The sequence below is a fragment of the Oncorhynchus nerka genome, linkage group LG28 (genome assembly GCF_034236695.1).
Source record: "Oncorhynchus nerka isolate Pitt River linkage group LG28, Oner_Uvic_2.0, whole genome shotgun sequence".
NCBI lineage: Eukaryota > Metazoa > Chordata > Actinopteri > Salmoniformes > Salmonidae > Oncorhynchus > Oncorhynchus nerka.
This window is the reverse complement of record NC_088423.1, coordinates 31,789,003-31,809,021: the sequence shown is the minus strand read 5'-3', so window position 1 is coordinate 31,809,021 and position 20,019 is coordinate 31,789,003. Positions and strand designations below refer to the sequence as shown.

General features: G+C 47.1%; 1 protein-coding gene and 1 pseudogene across 3 annotated transcripts in view; both read right to left on the bottom strand.

Moving 5' to 3' along the window:
• The window catches only part of LOC115113133 (atlastin-2-like), a 28,083-nt gene extending 11,171 nt beyond the window's left edge, over positions 1–16,912 (bottom strand). For 2 of the 3 annotated variants that reach the window (XM_029640414.2, XM_029640415.2), the window contains exons 1-3: positions 16,775–16,859; positions 5,630–5,922; positions 4,455–4,822 (exon numbers count right to left, since the gene is read on the bottom strand). In XM_029640414.2, coding sequence (XP_029496274.1) covers positions 4,455–4,822; positions 5,630–5,888 — 627 coding nt within the window. In that variant the 5' untranslated portion in view covers positions 5,889–5,922; positions 16,775–16,859. Of the gene's footprint in view, positions 1–4,454; positions 4,823–5,629; positions 5,923–16,774 lie in introns of all 3 variants that reach the window. The other variant, XM_029640416.2, reaches the window with a different exon arrangement.
• On the bottom strand, positions 1,549–4,448 carry LOC135565559 (general transcription factor II-I repeat domain-containing protein 2-like; annotated as a pseudogene).
• Positions 16,913–20,019: the final 3,107 nt, after the last annotated feature.

The following is a 20,019-nucleotide window of genomic DNA, read 5'->3' as shown; positions in this document are numbered from 1 at the left end:
AAAGAGCACAGATGTGCAGACACCAGGAGGAAATTAAATGATTAATCTAAAAGTTATAACCTGCTGGAGAATAACATGGGGGGACACTCAATGATCTCTGCAGTTCTTTCAGGTCATTCTGGACTGGAACTAGTGCAACACAGAGCAATCCTGAAAACCTGACCCTGGATGAGATTGCTTGTTTCTTTGAGACGACGATGCACTCAATCACTGCTCCTCTGAGCCCACTGGGAGCCGTTTTTTCAGACTTTACTTCTGTCCTCAGCTCAGTCAGTGTCTCAGACTTGAGATGAACAGACCCAGGCAGGCAGGGAATCTAGCAGGAGTCTACAGTGACATTGAGTGTGAGGCAGCTTCAAATCAAATGTTGTCACATGTACTGAATACAACTAGTGTAGACCTTACCGTGAAATGCTTACTTACAAGCCCTTAACCAACAATGCAGTTTTAAAAATGGTCAAGAAAATATATTTTTTAAATTAAACTATCAATAGCGGGGGGGGGGGGGGGGGACCGAGTCAATATGCAGGGGTACTGGTTAGTCAAGATCATTTGTACATGTTGGTATGTGTAAATTGGATAAATAATTAACAGTGAGTAACAGCTTGTCTGTCAGACTGCCAGATGAAGCGTGACGCATCAAAACAGAAAACGCACTTCCACTGCTACAGAGTCCACTGGCAGGGAGCGTTACACCACTCCAGCCAGAGCTTGGCATTGTGCATGGTGATTTTAGACTTGTGTGCAGCTGCTCGGCCATGGAACCCCCATTTCATGAAGCTCCCGACAAAGTTATTGTGCTGAAGTTGCTTCCAGAGGCCGTTTGGAACTCTGTAGTCAGTGCGGCAACCAAGGACAACCGATTTTTACGTGCTACTCACTTCAGCACTCGGTGGTCTACCACTTTGCGGCGGAGCCGTTGTTGCTCCTAATTGGAGCAACAACGGCAGAAATTTGGCATCCTATGACAGTGCCACCTGAAAGTCAGTGAGCTTGTCGGTAAGGCCTTCTACTGCCAATATTATTCAATGTCTATGAAGATTGCATGGCTGTGTACTCGATTTTATACATCTGTCAGCAACGCATGTGGCTGAAATAGCCGAACCCACTCATTTTAAAAGGGGTGTCCACATCCATTTTTATATATAGTGTGTGTGAAATGACATGAAGATAGCGATAATCTAGCAGTCTAGGAATGGAAGATGTATTTTGTGGGAAGTAAAGAGCCTGAAGGAATTTCACACCACTAAATTAATCCCAATGGATTTTAAAAAATAAATATATTTTTTTTAATAATATCCATGTAGAGCCATTAGCTGACTTTCCGTTTACAGCAGTTTTATAAACCCCTAGATCAGGGGTGTCAAAGTCAAATGGACGGAGGGCCAAATAAAAAAATCAGCTACAAGACGAGGGCCGGACTGTTCGAATGTTCATTGAAAAATCTTTAAATGACGCATATAGTCTAGTGAACCTAATTGAACCTACTGAAAACCTAACAAATATATTACAATATGATCAGATAAATAAAGCAATATTTTCTTATGGCTCTGTCAGTAATCTTTAATTTTCAACAGACACAAAAGACAAATTTCCTTTATATAAATATCCCCATAACATGAACATTAAATGAAAGAAACCGGTATTCAAGGCACCATCAGTAGACTATATTTTCTATTTTAGCAAAAGTGGGCTAAATTTACTTCAAAGAAAAAACAATAATAGCAATTTTCTATCATCCACTCAACTGAAATATTTTTAAAATATAATTGGATTGAAATACAAAAAAATAAAGTGCAAAAATCTATTAATCAAAAACAACACTTTGTTTAAGGAGAAGTAACATGCAGTGAAAACAAATATTAAATTTTAACTTTTAAACTTGAACTGAGTAAAAACTCTAAATATGTGATTGCACAGTAATGTTCACTTGTTTGAGGTTGAGGGTGATACTTGGTGGTGTCCCATCTTTTCCACAAGTTCATCAATGTTCGGGGTAAGGCTCTGAGCTGAAGAAATCCTCAGAATTGAGTGGAGGTGTTCAGCAGTAAGTCGACTTCTGTGTGATGTTTTGTTCAGGTTCATCAAAGAAAACAGTTGTTCACACAGGTATGTGCTGCCAAACATAGACAACGTTTGAGCAGCCTGGATGCGCAGCTGGGGCATTGTGCCGGGGAGGAAACGGGCGAACTCCGCAGCACCCACTGCCGCATATTTTGCCCTCAGTGCATCATTGCATTGGAGGTCAATCAACTCCATTTGGAGGTTTGGTGGTGAGCTTTCCACGTCAACAGCAAATGGGTTACCGAGCAGTTCCAACCTGCTTTTTTGTGCTTCAAAGTCAGCAAATCGGCGTCGAAAGTCAGCGGCAAGCATACCTATTTTATCAGCCAACTGTGTGCTCGGGAACGCACTGGTAGAGAGCTTCTCTTTCATGGTCTGGCAGCTGGGAAAGTGGCTCAAATTTTCTTTCCGCATCTGCGTCTCCCACAGAGTCAGTTTGGTTTTAAATGCCTTCACTGTACTGTACATATCAGAGATGACACGATCCCGACCCTGCAGCTGCAAGTTTATTGCATTCAGATGACTCGTAATGTCACACAGAAAAGCCATTTCACACAGAAACATTTCGTCTCGGAGTTGTGTTGTGTCTTTCCCTTTGCTGTCCAAGAACAGACAAATCTCCTCACGAAGCTCGAAACATCTTTGAAGCACCTTTCCCTGGCTTAGCCATCGCACCTCTGTGTGATAAGGCAAATCACCATGCTCCGTTTCTAACTCCGTCAGAAATGCCTTGAACTGGCGGTGATTCAAACCTTTGGCTCTGATAAAGTTAACTGTGCGCGTGATGATGCTCATTACATGCTCCATTTTCAAGGCTTTACCGCACAACGCTTCCTGGTGTATGATACAATGATAAGCTGTCAGCTCACCTGTCGCGTTTTCCTCTTGCATCTTTTCCCGTATCTTCGCCACCAGTCCGCTCCTGTGTCCACACATCGCAGGTGCTCCGTCGGTTGTCAAACCCACGAGTTTTTCCCAAGGCAGCTCCATCTCATTTACACATCTTGACACCTCTTCATACAAATCATGCCCCGTAGTTGTGCCATGCATAGGACGTAAAGCCAAAAACTCCTCTGTCACGCTTAGGTTGGAGTCCACTCCGCGGATGAAAATTGACAACTGGGCAATGTCAGAAATGTCGGTGCTCTCATCCACAGCCAAGGAATATGCAATAAAATCTTTTCCCTTTTTCACAAGCTGCTCTTTTAGATTGATGGACAACTGGTCTACTCTCTCGGCAATGGTGTTTCTGCTCAGACTCACATTTAAAAAGAGTTGCCTTTTTCTGGGCAAACTTCGTCACAAACTTTAATCATGCAGTTTTTGATGAAATCCCCCTCCGTAAATGGCCGGGCTGATTTAGCGATCTCTTCTGCCAAAATAAAACTGGCCTTGACAGCAGCCTGGCCTTGTGATTTGGCTTTTTTGAACAGAGCCTGTCGAGATTTGAGGCCTCGTTTTAATTCCTCTGCCTTTTGTAGCCTTTGTTCCATGTCCATATTCTTGTTTTTGTCCGCGTGTTTCGTTTCATAATGTCGTCTCAGATTATACTCTTTCAGTACCGCCACACTTTCTCCACACAGAAGACACACAGGTTTTCCAGCTACCTTCGTGAACATATACTCCGACTCCCACCTTGTTTGAAACCCCCGGTTCTCAGTATCCACCTTCCGTTTTGCCATTTTTGATGGGTATCTGAAAGTTAATTTTACTGTGATGCTGACGACTGCTGTGCCAATAAATATTGAAATGAAGCAGCCTACTGCTCGGTGCGTCACCTTTGCATTGTGGGAAATGTAGTATTGGTGCGTGTAAAAGATCTGCGGGCTGCCGGCTTGCTGCGGGCCGGTTCTAATAATAAATCAAGATCATCCCAGGGGCCGTAAAAAACCTTCTTGCGGGCCGGATGTGGCCCGCGGGCCTTGACTCTGACATATGTGCCCTAGATGGACATTATGTGCAGCAGACAATAAGGTGTGTAAGCATCTCATTAATCTGGGAATACAGGACTCTGATAAAGGGTTTATTCAGGATCTCCAAACTTCTTTACAAATGTTAGTATTGAAACGACAGATGACCCTGAAAAGGTGAGCAGCGTTACATAATACGTTTTAATTCACACTACCCTCAGGGTTATGTTAATGACTTGAAAATAGATTGTCTTTTCGCTGTGAACTGTGGTTAAAAGCACTTGCTAGCAGCATCAACAAAGTTGTTAAATTGGTCCTTGCTTAACAAAATCTTCAACCGGATCTGCCCTGAGTTTATTTAGCCTAATCTAGAAGTAGGGCCAGAGTTTTTTTCCAGGTCAGATGGTCAGAAATATCAGTATTCTATATAAATACAGTGAATTGTATGTACTGTAGGTATAAGTGTGAACCTGGTTATACCTGGTTGAGCATGTATCGGAGCATGAAGTCCAGCAGGAAGGACTTGCCCTTGCGGAAGGCCCCGGCGACAGACACCACCACCACATTGAGGTCTCTGACATCCTCCTGCAGTAGGAGCTTCTCCAGGGCCTCAGTGTCCAGCTCAAATTTGTGGTCATCCTCGTGGGCCAGGACTATCTGGATGGGCCGAGCCTTCTCGGCCAACCCCACCACAGGCTCCTCTTCAATTGGCTGCTCCTTAACATGACTCAGCTCTGGGGCCTGTTCCCACTCGTCTGTTTCGCTGTCAGCCTCTGCCCGAGGCGCTATCCTGGAATGAGGCCTCCGATCTGGCAGGGACAAAGGAACATCCTCCACACCACCTGCACCTGACAGAACAGGACACACAGGTTTCATGCTGTTAAGAGCAGGGAGAGGTCAACAGTGCACATGGCGTAGTTTAAACTTTACACATCACAAGGAAAGGTTTCAGAGAGAAGTGTAGTCTGTCCTCTCAAAAAAAGTTAGTCATTAGTCTTATCTTAAGAGGATTCCAGCATCTGAACTTCAAATCACCAAGACATTTTCCATATTATTGAACATTCCATGGCAATTCCTGGCCATGGTATTTGTTGCATGCTGCCAGTACAATGCCACAGGCCTGCACTGCACACACTTGGGTATTAGGAAATGTATTGGCGAAAGGGAGACAAAAGCCAGGGGTATTGTGAGATGAATGTACTAGGCCTTCATATATTTGGCCCCGTGTCTATAGCACCTACATTACGCAGTATATTTTATGTATCAAGGCTATGACCTCAGGGAGATCAACGTCACAAAAGGAAAGCATTTCAAACAGCTTTCAGTTTTACCTTTTAATATTTCCCGGAAAGGGTGTCTAATGGAAGGCATTCCCTTTCTAGAAACGTGTGGGAATCGCTCTACATCAGAGACGTCACTTTATCACAGTAGACAAACACCTAAACCAACACCCTGGGAACTGGTATGACAGGTAATTGGGACTGCTAGTGCTCATGCAAACAAGCATCCTACAACTGCCATCGCAATTAGAAAAAAAGAAAAAAAACACCAAGCAAGACTCCAAGGAAAACGTCAATCTGCCCATTGACATTTTCCTCAGAGCTGACAGTCTTACAAGACGTGTGTGATTTGAACACGAAGAAAAACCATCATACCTAATAACAACCCCATCCAAAGCTCAGAGTGAGGATTTGGTGTAAGGCAGGTTTGAACGCTGGGTGCTGGGCTGTCCTCTGCCGAACAGCAGTGGGCTGACTGGGAACTATGGCTGATGCCAGGAGAGGGTTTGCCGAACAGAAGGTATGAGAGAACAGGACAGCATTCTGCGGAGCATTCTCCGGAGCAGAGCTTACACCGAAGAGGCATCCTGCTGATTCTGGTAGAATGACTGTCTCGTCTGCCAACAGACAGCATTCACTGTGGGTTTGAGACCACTAGATAAACAACGCTGTACAAAAAAACAAAACACTAAAATCACACCAAACAATAAGCCAGAGACTAACAGTGGTTTTATGAATGTACTCTACAGCTAGACAGACATCCATATCACAGAGTTGGTTTTTTAGCCTCAGTGACAGTAAAGCTGAATTTATATACAAACAAGTCAGGACAAAAGCTCCAGCTCCTGACACCTCAGTATTTCCACACATGGACAGACAAGCAATTAACACCAGTCTGATTAATAATCACCTGCAACACATGCAGAGTAGCATGATAGCAGGTCAGGATGAGAAATAGAAGACTCGCTGGGAGAATCGGGTAAAGCCATCTAACTTGTTGCCAGACTGCTCTGAACTTAAGTAGTGTCGTTTTATATGTGAATTAACATCCCGCGTCAGCCCAGCTTAACAGGATAACCCAAACATGCACCTCTTAGCCCAATATTGGAATAAAGGACCCTAACGTTACTCCAAGGACCCTACATATTCTGTTTAAAGGGTGAATTGGCTATGGAAGACAAAAACAGCCAAATTCAACATCTAAAATTTGAATGATTCTCAATTGCTGTAAGGTTCTAGAAACAAATCCCTCTACACTCATATCACAACAAAATAATTTCACAAATGAAAAGTACAGTTTTAGCAGATGCAGCCAACAGTATTTTTCAGTGACCACACGTCTGTGGTGTCTGTATTCGGTTTACACACAGGTGTTCAGAAAAGCAGATCGCCAATTAGCACAGGTAGTCCACCGATTTCCTTCTGTTTTCCCTAAACAAGCACTGTAACATGGAAATATGGCCATCTGGGTATCCTAACCCTATAAAGTTATGTATCAATTTAACCTTAATAACATTATGTCTCACCGATATGAAAGAAGGTTATTATGCTTCCAAAACCGTACCCCAAGTGATGAGTGTTAATGTTTAGACCGAGCGTCGCAGCTCTTAACAAAACTCCCCCCTATAGAAGACGCCTTCGTCCAATGACTCGAGTAATGTAACCGAGTCATGATCAAGGATTAGGCCCCTCTAAGCATCTATCATGGCAGTGGAAGAAGTAGCTTTAGTCAGCAGAATGAAGTGCCAATGCTGTTATAGGAGTCATAGGAGATAGGCAAAACATGCACTACTCTACAGGGACTGGGCTGTTGAGAATTCCTATAGGGCTGATGGGAAGAAACCATTTACTGCGAGTGCTGCCGAGGGAAGCTAGAGGTTAGGCTAATACACAGTCCAATCCCTCTACCTTTGAGCAAACTGAGACGTATCCAAAAATGTGCAGGCTTATCATTACTTTTATCTTTCCACAGTTCTCTCCTGTTGTATCGTATCAGCCCTGATCAGGGTCTATTGGCAGGCCATGTATGCAGGCAGTGGAGGTCTACATCTCAGTTCAGTATCTGAAACAGCTCTCTCCCCTTTACTACATCTGAAGCCTTGAGAAGCCACGACAACACACTTAGCCACGTGTCTGTGGGAATTTTCTTCAGAGGAAAGGAACATTTCACACAACGCAAAACCCCAGTCCCACTCTCCTTTTTGGCAACACTGCGGACTGGTGCCAACTCCAGGAGACTACTCCCTCTCTGGACCGGAGTCAAGGAGGGTAAATGCTCAACTGCATTCTTGTTTTATTTTTTTATGAATAATCTATCATTACCCCATTTGCACAAAAATACTTACTTTCCAACACGCAATACAATATTTCAACCACTAGCAGATGTGCATACGCATGGTCTAAAGTTTGCGGTGAGGTGAGCACATTCTCACTTCAAGTTAAACTGTTATACAAGCCAACTTTTGCGTGAAAACTGGCGCATGCACATTTTGGGCTATATTTTATACGTACGCACAGCTTATAAAATGAAGCTCCTGTAACCCAAGGACAAAGTGCAGCCCCAGTGAGTGTTAACTATTGCAACAAACAAAGCCAGCTGTATTTTGCACTTATACAAGTGGCATGTCACAAGGCTAAAAGGATTTAGGAGACACACATTACTGAAATGTCAAAAATAACCTGGGTTCTCTTCAGAATCTTCCATTTTCCTGCGGACTGATTTCTGTACACATCAACAATGGGGCACAAATAATTGTGCCAGATTGTGACTGCTGTTCAGTGAGAAAGATGTTAGGTAGGGTTGAAAGGAATTTTCCCCATGTGTAACCAATAGATTAGAACAGCTGAGAAAATGTAGTGAAGGCTACACATCTATCACGTTACAATAGAGTTGACAGCCGTTACACCTGAGGGGGAGAGAAAACGCATCTGATGTTTTCTCCTTGCTTCAATCAAGGAATCTGACGCAAGGACACAGAATGGGCATGCAAAACCAGAGGAGCAAAGATTTTCCTTTTCTATATATTAAGCCTACTTTGGTGACCAGTTAACATTAGGCTTAGTTGAAATGGGTTTCAGTTGCACTGCAAGAAGACTAAAGTCGTCACTGGCTATTTCAAGAGGGGAACATTAGATTCAAAGAAAAGCCAGAGGGTCCCCAACTTTACACAAATAACTTAAGAATGCCTGGTTGTCTAAATCAAAAAGGAGTTCAAACTAATAACACCCCACTTTTAATATCCCAAACAGCAGAGTTAATAACTAGAAAATTTTAGCTAGCAAGAAAAGAAAGCTTGTTGTGCCAAGCTAGCCTAAAGAGGGATGTCATTGTTTTCAATTAGAGCATGACAGCAAATGCCATTGAGGCTGGCGGTAAATGCAGTCAGACGCTAAGGTAGATGGGACTTGACGCCAGAGTTTAAATATTTCAACTTTTGCTGTAGCGTTGTTTTCTACTGGATGTTGATTTGCACTGTGTTTACTGAAATCACCATAGCAGCGCATAGCGTCGTGCCATCACCATCTTTCTTGTCCTGTTATGTCGACTGGTAGAACGTTTTTGCGGCCCTTGTCTAAAAGCAGCATCATGCGCGCTCAGATCTCAAATCTTATTAGCCAATGCCAGTCATGTGATCGGGTCATTCTCACAGGCAATCATAGCTTCGAAGTAGGCTAATAGTAAAGACCGACACGTCGGTGATGCAACGGCGTGCGTCCTTATCGATTTCCGAGGCACATATTGAAGACAGAAGAACTGTCCACATTGTCAGCAAACAAGAGTAATGAACAGCAAAAGCAGCAGCCTATGTCAGTCTACTATCCTCATATAGAATAGGTCAACTTTTGTACTTAGTATATTGTTCTATTCGAGAAATAGATATTCCAAACAGACTCTGGGACAGATCCCAAATTAATACAACCACAGTATACAAAAAAAATAAGAATGTTTAAAAGCAATGAGGCTGATGCAACAGATCAAAACATTTAGCTTAAAATTAAAATACTGTAGCGACCCGCACAGACAGCTGTGTGTTATGTGCTAGGCTAGGAGGTGGTTGTGTTGTACTGACCAGTACCCGGTGTTCGCGGGGTCCGACATGTCAATCAACCTGCTATCTGCCAATCACGGGAATGCCTGGAATGTTCTGATGCCGGGCATCCTGGTGGTTGGCGGAGTGGCGTGGAGGGGGGGGTTGGGCATTGGAAGTTAAGACCAGGTTCAGCCTTTGTTCTCTCTCTCTTACATCTGGGCTTCACAAGAGAAGGTCACGGTTGGATTTGTGGGTTATCTATTTGGCGTGTGCTACGGCCCAAACAGTAGCCTGTGTAGAGTTGGTTCAATAAACCGTCAATTCGCAAACTCAAGCTTCTGTCTGGACAATTGTTCATTTATGAGCTAGTCAGGTCATTACATTGGTGTCAGAAGTAAAAACGTTGATACAAGTTAGCCAGCTAGCTAGCTGACTTATGTGGCTAGCTACCGTAGGTGAGAACGGGATTGAAAATGCTTCGAGGGAATCCGAAAGTGAAGGTGGAGGTAGGGGACGATTATGGCCAAGGAGGTGCGTGTGAATGGACGTCGGGGTTCTGTCTGAGGAGATCGCCAGGGCGTCGGAGCGCAGAGGCCGCTTGAGGGAGGACGTTGGAGTGATGGTGGCTGAAGCGGGCATGAGTGCTTCGTCGAGTGTATTTCGCGCGGATTCTGGTGGGCGGACCGAAGTGGCGACGTCGACGCGGCGTGACGAGGAATCTGGGGCTCAGGATGTAAACAAACATGGCGGCGCCCAGTTCCCGGCTGCGTCCGTATCTGTTAAGACCCGAAGTATTCCGGTAAGGCGGATTGGGAAGCTTTTCATGCTCAGTTTGAACTGTTAGCTCATTTTAGGGGTGGTCGGATGAAGAAAGGGCACTGCAGTTGGCTTTATGCCTCACGGATGAAGCTCTGTCCTGTTTGATATTGATTAGCCCCGAGGACAGGCATGATTATGGTGCTCTAGTGGGAGCACTGAGGAGGCGCTATGGACAGTGTGTACAGCCCGGGCTACTGCGCTCCGAACTGAGGAATAGACGCAGGCAGCCTGGAGAGCCTCTACGGGTGCTAGCTAATGACATTGAGAGCCTCTCTCGGCGGGCATATGCTCACATGCCCCCTCCGTGCAGAGCGAGCTAGCACGGGACCAGTTCATACAGGCGCTCCCCTACGGAGCTGCGCATACAGACCCAGCTGGCTCATCCTGAGTCATTGCAGACAGCCTTGGAGATGGCTTTGGAGAGGGAGCTGGTGTGGGCTGGGGCTTCAGCTGGGGCTTTGGTGGGGGTGCAGGGAGACACACCCTCTGTGCGAGCTGGGGGGCAGAGCAGCCCGGAGCCGGAAAAGCCTGCTTGGGTGGCCGAAATGACAGAACTCATTCGGGCTGTGTCGCTACAGGCGGCACGAAACACAAGCCCTGGTCCCAGGGTCTGCTGGGGTTGTGGCCAGCCAGGCCATCTGCGCCGAGATTGCCCCATGTCCCCCAGAGCTCAGGGAAACGGCTCGGGGTCCGCATAGACCGGGTAGTGCGGACCCCTGGCTTTCTATCCCAACCACCATCATCTTCAGGAGGAGCCCACCGGCACAGACGGGGAAGCAAGGCTCCACTTCCCCAGAAGCAGACGAGGGCAAGCGGAGGGAGCCTGTTGTTGTGGTGGGCCGGACCTGTGTTGGGGACTTTTGTCATGTCCCTGTCACTGTGGAGGGGTGCCCTGCTCCGCCCTGGTGGACACTGGGTCCACAGTAACCCTGGTGAGGCCAGATATTGTGCCAGGTTGGACTCAGTGTGAGCCTACAACTGTGCAGCTCCGCACAGTCACAGGTGAGCTGGCACCCATGAAAGGGAAGGGAATAATGACTCTGACAGTAGGGGGCAGGACTGTGCGTCATCCTGTGTGGGTGGCGGCTGTGCAGGACCCTTGTATCCTGGGGTTGGACTTTCTTAGGAGCACAGGCTGCCAGTTAGACCTAAATAGGGGCACACTGAGCTTCCAGGAGGGACGGAAGTCACCATGGCCCCCTAATGTCACATTCACTCAACCCAACAAACCCTTTACTCCAACAGTTAAAGCAGCAGAGACTCATGGCTGCGCCCCTCCCCCACAGCTGTGTGTGACTTTTCCCCAGTCCCCCTGTCACCTACGGCGGTGTGTTACATTCCCCCAGCTACCTCCATGACACAGCCCTCTGTGAGCCCGGGCCGCACCCCCAGCCCAGCTACCCCAGATGGGAGAGGAGAGGACACTGTCTGCAGTGAGGAGATATGGGGAGGAACTGTGTTGGTCTTGACCCTGAGCAGCAGGAACGGTTGTGGCAGTTGCTGTTTGAATTCAGAGACAGCTTTGCGTTGAGTGAGGAAGAGGTGGGTCAGACTCTTCTGGTGCAGCATGAGATCGACACAGGTGATGCTCGACCCATCAAGATGCGTCCCCGCCGTATCCCGCTGGCACGCCAGGAGGCGGCAGACAAGGCTGTGTTGGAGATGCAGCGGGCAGACTTCATTGAGCCCTCAGACAGCCCCTGGGCGGCGCCAGTCGTCATGGTTCCGAAGAAGGGGGCAAGCTGAGGTTCTGTGCGGACTACAGGCGGCTGAATGAGGTAACCAGGAAGGACTCATACCCCATACCACGTATCGATGAGTCGCTGGACCTGGTTAGGGGTCCTCCTGGTTCTCCTCACTAGACCTCCGCAGCGGCTACTGGCAGGTGCCCCTCTCCCCAGAGGCCAGAGCCAAAACTGCGTTCTCCACTAACAGAGGACACTGGCAGTTCAAGGTCCTGTGCTTTGGCCTGTGCAACGCTCCAGCTACTTTTGAGCGTTTGATGGACAGGGTGCTGGATGGCATCCCCCGACAGCAGTGTCTGGTATACCTCGATGACATCCTGGCCCATGGCAGCTCCTTCCAGTCAGCCCTGGGGGCGCTACGGCGTGTGCTGGAGAGGGTGGCTGCCGCAGGTCTGAAGCTCCACCCCGAGAAGTGCCACTTCATGAGGAGAGAGGTGTCCTTCTTGGGCCACCGAGTGGGGAAGGAGGGGATCAGCACCATGGAGGACAAGGTAGGGGCTGTCAGAGACTGGCCCACCCCCACCGACCAGCGTCAGCTGAAGAGCTTCCTGGGCCTGGCCTCGTACTACAGGAGGTTTGTACGGGGCTTCTCAAGCGTTGCTGCTCCACTGAACCGCCTGCTGCCGAAGGACAAGGCTTTCACTTGGACAGTGGAGTGTGAGGAGGCGTTCAACACCCTCAAACGTGCACTGATCGAGGCCCCGTGCTCGCCCCCTGACCTCACCTTGCCCTTTATCCTGGACACAGACGCGAGCAATGTGGGCATGGGTGGGGTGCTGGCCCAGGTGGGGCCAGAGGGGAGAGAGTGGTGGCGTACTTCAGCAAAACATTTGACAAACATGAGCGCCGCTACTGTGTCACCCGGCGGGAGCTCTTGGCTGTTGTGGCTTCCGTCAAACACTTCAAGTACTACCTGGGTGGTCTGCCCTTTACTGTAAGGACTGACCACTCTGCTCTCCAGTGGCTCATGTCTTTCAGAGAGCCAGAGGGGCAGGTGGCACGCTGGTTGGAGGAGCTTCAGCCGTATGACTTCACGGTGGTGCACAGGGCAGGGGCACGCCACTCCAACGCCGACGCCATGTCCCGTCGGCCCTGTACTGCAGACGGCTGCCGCCACTGTGAACGGAGAGAGGGACGGAGAGAGAGCTGCGGGCAGAGGAGGGTGTCTGTGCCACAGTGTGTCGGGCGAGCGGGCCTGTCTGCTGTGAGCTGCAGACTGTCGACGTGGCTGAATGGCGGCAGCAGCAGGGACGGGACACAGACCTACAGCCAGTGCTACAGTGGGTAGAGGCGCAGGTGAGGCCACCATGGGAAGAGGTGACAGCGCTCTCACTCGCGACCAAAGGGTTGTGGTCGAAGTTTGAGAGACTGCGGCTGGCTGATGGCGTGCTACAGCGGGCATGGAAGGAGTCAGCTACGGGAGAGGAGAGGTGGCAGGTGGTGGTCCCAAAAGCATTGCGGGAGGCTGTGCTCCAGAGTACTCATGGGGGGTGGGGACTGGACACTTTGGGGTCACAAAAACACTGCGCCGTCTCCGTCAGGGCTTCTACTGGGGGCAGCACAAGAGGGATGTGGAGGACTTTTGTCGCCGCTGTGACAACTGCACAGCGAGAAAGGGCCCCCAGGCCGCTCTCATGCTCAGCTCCAACAGTTCCCAGTGGGGGCTCCCATGGAGAGGGTGGGAGTGGATGTAGTTGGGCCGTTCCCCACCACAGACAGTGGAAACCGCTGGGTGCTCACGGCCATGGACTATTTCACAAAATGGCCCGAGGCCTATGCTCTGCCTGACCAGGAGGCAGAGACCATCGTCGACGCCCTGACAGCGGGGATGTTCAGCAGGTTTGGAGCTGCAGAGTCCATCCACAGCGACCAAGGCAGAAACTTTGAGTCCCGTGTGTTCGCCACCATGTGTGAGAGGCTGGGTATGCACAAGACCCGCACTACTCCTCTCCATCCTCAAAGTGATGGCCTTGTGGAGCGCTTCAACAAAACGCTTGGACAGCAGCTGGCCATCGTCTCTTCCAAACACCAGCGTGACTGGGACAAGCACCTGCCTATGGTCCTCATGGCATGCCGCTCCGCTGTCCAAGACTCCACCTCCTGCACGCCTGCCCTCCTCATGCTGGGGAGAGATCCGCACCCCTGCGGAGATGGCGTTTGGTCGGCCCCTGGATAGCCCTCATGTTCCTCCGGGGCCGGAGTATGCCCGGAGACTCCAGGACCGCCTGGAGACAGCCCACACCTTCGCCAGAGAGCAGCTGGTGAATGCAGGTGTGAGGCAGAAAAGGAACTATGACGTGCACACCCGGGAAGGCACTTTGTGGCTGGGGAGCTGGTCTGGGTCTACAGCCCCTAAGGAAAAAAAAAGGCAGATGCCCCAAGTTGGACAGTCACTGGGTGGGACCCTGCAGTGTCCTGGAGAGGGTAGGGGAGGTTGTGTACCGGGTGCAGCTTCCTCCCAGGGGGAGAAAGGTGGCACTGCACCGGGACAGGTTAGCCCCATACAGAGGGGCCTCTTCTCCCCAAACCCCAGGAACCCCCACAATTCCCCTCTCTGGCAATGACATTCTCCAGGCACCCACCCTCAGGTGCCGCAGACAAGGCTCCAGACAGCCCACTCCCCCTGTCTCCCCCTGTGTCACCGCGTGGTTCCCCAGAACCACGGACTGTATTACCCGTTCCCGCTTCCTTGTCCCCCATATCCCTGCCTTCATCCCCTGGTTCCCAGAGGGGCACTCTGCGACCATCACGGCCACGCAGGCAAAGGAGACCTCCGGGTCGCTTCAGAGACTTTGTTTGTTCCCTCGGGGACGAGGGACTTTGTGGTGGGGGGGCTGTGTAGCGACCCGCACAGACAGCTGTGTGTTATGTGCTAGGCTAGGAGGTGGTTGTGTTGTACTGACCAGTACCCGGTGTTCGCGGGGTCCGACATGTCAATCAACCTGCTATCTGCCAATCACGGGAATGCCTGGAATGTTCTGATGCCGGGCATCCTGGTGGTTGGCGGAGTGGCGTGGAGGGGGGGTTGGGCATTGGAAGTTAAGACCAGGTTCAGCCTTTGTTCTCTCTCTCTTACATCTGGGCTTCACAAGAGAAGGTCACGGTTGGATTGTGGGTTATCTATTTGGCGTGTGCTACGGCCCAAACAGTAGCCTGTGTAGAGTTGGTTCAATAAACCGTCAATTCGCAAACTCAAGCTTCTGTCTGGACAATTGTTCATTTATGAGCTAGTCAGGTCATTACAATACATTATAAGGGCAGCAGTGCACACGGCTGGCTAAGCGTGAAGGTTCCAAAATGCAACTGGCGGGAAAACACCGTTCTCCAATGCGCACCACAACTGTTTCATGAGATGAAAATATAATTTCTAAATGTTAAAAATGGGAAGAGCTAAAGATGCAACTACCATGGGTTGTTCATATGACTAGGAGTGCGTCTTTGGCTGCTGGACAACGAAATAATGTTGAGAACATGAGAAATACTGGCGTCAATCGTATTAGGAAGTGTTCAAATAATCCTATTAACATTTTTATTTTTTTATTTCACCTTTATTTAACCAGGTAGGCTAGTTGAGAACAGGTTCTCATTTGCAACTGCGACCTGGCCAAGATAAAGCATAGCAGTGTGAACAGACAACACAGAGTTACACATGGAGTAAACAATTAACAAGTCAATAACCACTAGCATGCCTGTGGTCGGAACACAGTAAGACATACCTCAATAAAAACATCCAGGTTTTATACAATTACGTTTCAATAGTGTAAACATTTTGACTCTGGGGCGAGGTGGTCGATGTTGCGGTGCACAACATGCACTACCTTTCCTCTCCTATCTAAACAAACAGTTCCTCGAGTATGACATAATCAAGCCTTCAGACAAGTGTTCACCAACCTGTGTAAAGAAGACTTTTGCAGTCAAAAAGCAAACATATCTACCATTCAACTTTCTTTTTTTTTAACTAGTCTTCAATTTTGACATTAATCTAATTAAAACAGTTCAGTTCTGTGCAGCATGCAGGCCTAATACATTATCACAGCATATTGGCTATATGCCTGGCCTGACAATATCGTTCTTCTCAGATCATATTTCAAAACTCAAGCTATGATAACAAAATCGATCAGTTGGTGTAGCACTTGCAATGCACAGCTGAGTATAAGTTGAAATAATTTCCTTTTTTTTATACTGGTTTGATGGTACCTGCATCGGATGGTCATGGTGCTTTTCAAGAAAAACTAGGTTAAAAATAAATATTTTAATAAAGTCAGTGATGTTCAGGTCGGAAAGTCGGGGCGTGTGTAAGCGTAACTGGGGAAGAAGTGTAGTTCATCAACTGGATGCACACAGGGTATGTTTCTGCTACATTAATTGTATATTGTGATCCTACTGATATGAAAGATACGGGCAGTATATTTTGAAAACGGCTTTGCAAGTGATGATTGACGTTTATAAACGTTGAACCCCAGCGAAACTAACCGCTGAAAACCCTATGGAGAAAACGGTTTTCGAGAGGGCTTGCTGCAAGGAAACTGTTAGTGACAGCTGGTTCGATAACGTTACAGTATTTAGCCAACACATGTCCCTACAACCATAGATGCATGTCAATTACAACTCTCGTATGAAATGCAAAAAGTACCCCAATGTCTGGGGCTGAACCACGGAACAGCGGGCAACACGCGCAGACTGAAATGACGGACCAGGCCAGGTGAGGTGAGTGACGGCTGGTCTGCACAAGCGGGGACGAAATAGCTAGCCAGCTAAGCTACACAATACACCTTTCACTGTCCGGGTCCCTGAAAAGTAAAAACATAGCTTGGCTACTGGAGGTTGCGACACTCAGGAGAAGCAACGCCAAACGAGGTAGATTTCAGTTCGTCAGTCTCAAGCACATATCCAACTCCATATTTTCTTGTTATATAAAACGTTACCTTCGTCAAAGACGTGTCTTTTGTGGTTTTGTTCGAAATGATTCCTCTTACTCAGCCCGCTCAATCTCACCTCCGCCATCTTGTCCTGTTTAAATTGAAATAGTCACACGTAGCTGACGTCAAAGAACCCCGTTTCGCTGCTTTCTTTTAGGAAGTTCCCGTTGCCTGATGGTTATCCGCTGGGTCCTAAGAAAGATCCAGTGCAGTACACCATCAGTGGCTGATGTCCAATCAGTGTTTTAAAGTAACTAAGTAAAAATACTTTGAAGTACTACTTAAGTCGTTTTTGGGGGTATCTGTACTTGACTTTACTATTTATATTTTGACTAGGTCTAATTTTACTTCACTACATCCCTAAAGAAAGGGAACCGTGGTATATTGGCTATTTACTACAAACCCTGAGGTGCCTTAGTGATATTATAAACTGGTTACCAATGCAATTAGAGCAGTAAAAATAAATGTTTTGTCATACAGGTGGTATACGGTCTGATATACCACGGCTTTCAGCCAATCAGCATTCAGGACTCGAACCACCCATTTTCTAAGGAGCTATACAGAGCCCTCCTCTTTATTATAAAATACTGGAGGCGCACAGCGACGCGGTAGGGAGCTCAATTTGGCCTCTGCATGCCTTCAAAGGCTCCACAATTGGAACCGCTGACCACATTTTCGGATCAAGCAGAAATAGCCTTTCATGCACTGATGCCATATAGCCTAAAATAACGAAAGAAAAACTTAAATGCACAAGAATGATACCTTTATGGATTTTTTTAAAGGTATTTTCTTTATTCAACCCGGCCGCCTCCCACCTTCCCTTCGTCCACACAATATATGTAATGATCCTAAACCTGCCTGCCCTGCGGCTGGTTGAGTCAACCCGCGCATCACTAATGTTATCAATATATCAGTATACGGCCTCTTGTGGACTCTAAACACAAAATCCTGTGAGTGTTGGAGTGTGCCCCTGGCTGTCCATAAAATAAAAACAATACAATTGTGAGGGTAGGCGAAGGATAGGAGTAATAACAAACAAAATATAACTACTGTAAAAATCAAATCAAATCAAATGTTATTTGTCACATGCAGATGTTAATGCGAGTGTAGCGAAATGCTTGTGCTTCTAGTTCCGACAATGCAATAATAACCAACAAGTAATCTAGCTAACAATTCCAAAACTACTACCTTATAGACACAAGTGTAAGGGGATAAGAATATGTACATAAAGATATATGAGTGAGTGATGGTACAGAGCGGCATAGGCAAGATACAGTAGATGGTATTGAGTGCAGTATATACATATGAGATGAGTATGTAAACAAAGTGGCATAGTTAAAGTGGCTAGTGATACATGTATTACATAAAGATGCAGTAGATGATATAGAGTACAGTATATACATATACATATGAGATGAATAATGTAGGGTATGTAAACATTATATTAGGTAGCATTGTTTAAAGTGGCTAGTGATATATTTTACATCATTTCCCATCAATTCCCATTATTAAAGTGGCTGGAGTTGAGTCAGTGTGTTGGCAGCAGCCACTCAATGTTAGTGGTGGCTGTTTAACAGTCTGATGGCCTTGAGATCAGACTGTATAGATTGTGTCCGTAGTATGTACAGTACCAGCCAAAAGTTTTGACACGCCTACTCATTCCAGGGTTTTTCTTTATTTTTTACTATTTTCTACATTGTAGAATAATAGTGAAGACATCAAAACAATGAAATAACACATATTTATATTTATTATAGATCCATCCCCATTAGCTGCTGCTCTTCCTGGAATAATGAAGTAACCAAAAAAGTGTTAAAACGTTTTGATGTCTTCACTTATTATTCTACAATGTGGAAAATAATAAAAATAAAGAAAAACCCTTGAATGAGTAGGTGCGTCCAAACGTTTGACTGGTACAAAACTCAGCTAAAAAAGAAACGTCATCTCACTGTCAACTGCGTTTATTTTCAGCAAACTTAACATGTGTAAATATTTGTATGAACATAACAAGATTCAACAACCGAGACATAAACTGAACAATTTCCACAGACATGTGACTAACAGGACTTGAATAATGTGTCCCTGAACAAAGGGGGGGTGAAAATCAAAAGTAACAGTCAGTTTCTGTTGAGGCCACCAGATGCATAAAGTACTGCAGTGCATCTCCTCCTCATGTACTGCACCAGATTTGCCAGTTCTTGCTGTGAGATGTTACCCCACTCTTCCACCAAGGCACCTGCAAGTTCCCAGACATTTCTGGGGGGAATGTCCCTAGCCCTCACCCTCCGATCCAACAGGTCCCAGTATAATGCTAATTTCTTCGACGATGAACGCAAATCCGACCATCACCCCGGTGAGACAAAACCGCGACTCGTCAGTGAAGAGCACTTTTTGCCAGTCCTGTCTGGTCCAGTGACGGTGGGTTTGTGCCCATAGGCGATGTTGTTGCCGGTGATGTCTGGTGAGGACTTGCCTTACAACAGGCCTACGAGCCCTCAGTCCAGCCTCTCTCAGCCTATTGCGGACAGTCTGAGCACTGATGGAGGGATTGTGCGTTCCTGGTGTAACTCGGGCAGTTGTTGTTGCCATCCTGTACCTGTCCTGCAGGTGTGATGTTCGATTGTACCTATCCTGTGCAGGTGTTGTTACACGTGTTACACGATCAGCTGTCCGTCCTGTCTCCCTGTAGCACTGTCTTAGGCATCTCACAGTACGGACATTGCAATTTATTGCCCTGGCCATATCTGCAGTCATCATGCCTCCTTGCAGCATGCCAAAGGCACGTTCACTCAGATGAGCAGGGACCCTGGGCATCTTTCTTTTGGTGTTTTTCCAGAGTCAGTAGAAAGACCTCTTTAGTGTCCTAAGTTTTCATAACTGTGACCTTAATTGCCTACCATCTATAAGCTGTTAGTGTCTTAACGACCGTTCCACAGGTGCATGTTCATTCATTGTTTATGGTTCATTGAACAAGCATGGGAAACAGTGTTTAAACCCTTTACAATGAAGATCTGTGAAGTTATTTTGATTTTTACAAATGATCTTTGAAAGACAGGGTCCTGAAAAGGGACTTTTTGCTGAGTTCATATATATATATATATGTGTGTATATATATATGTATATATATACACATACAGTGGCAAGAAAAAGTATGTGAACCCTTTGGAAATACCCGGATTTCTGCATAAATTGGTCATACAATTTGATCTGATCTTCATCTAAGTCACAACAATAGACAAACACAGTCTGGT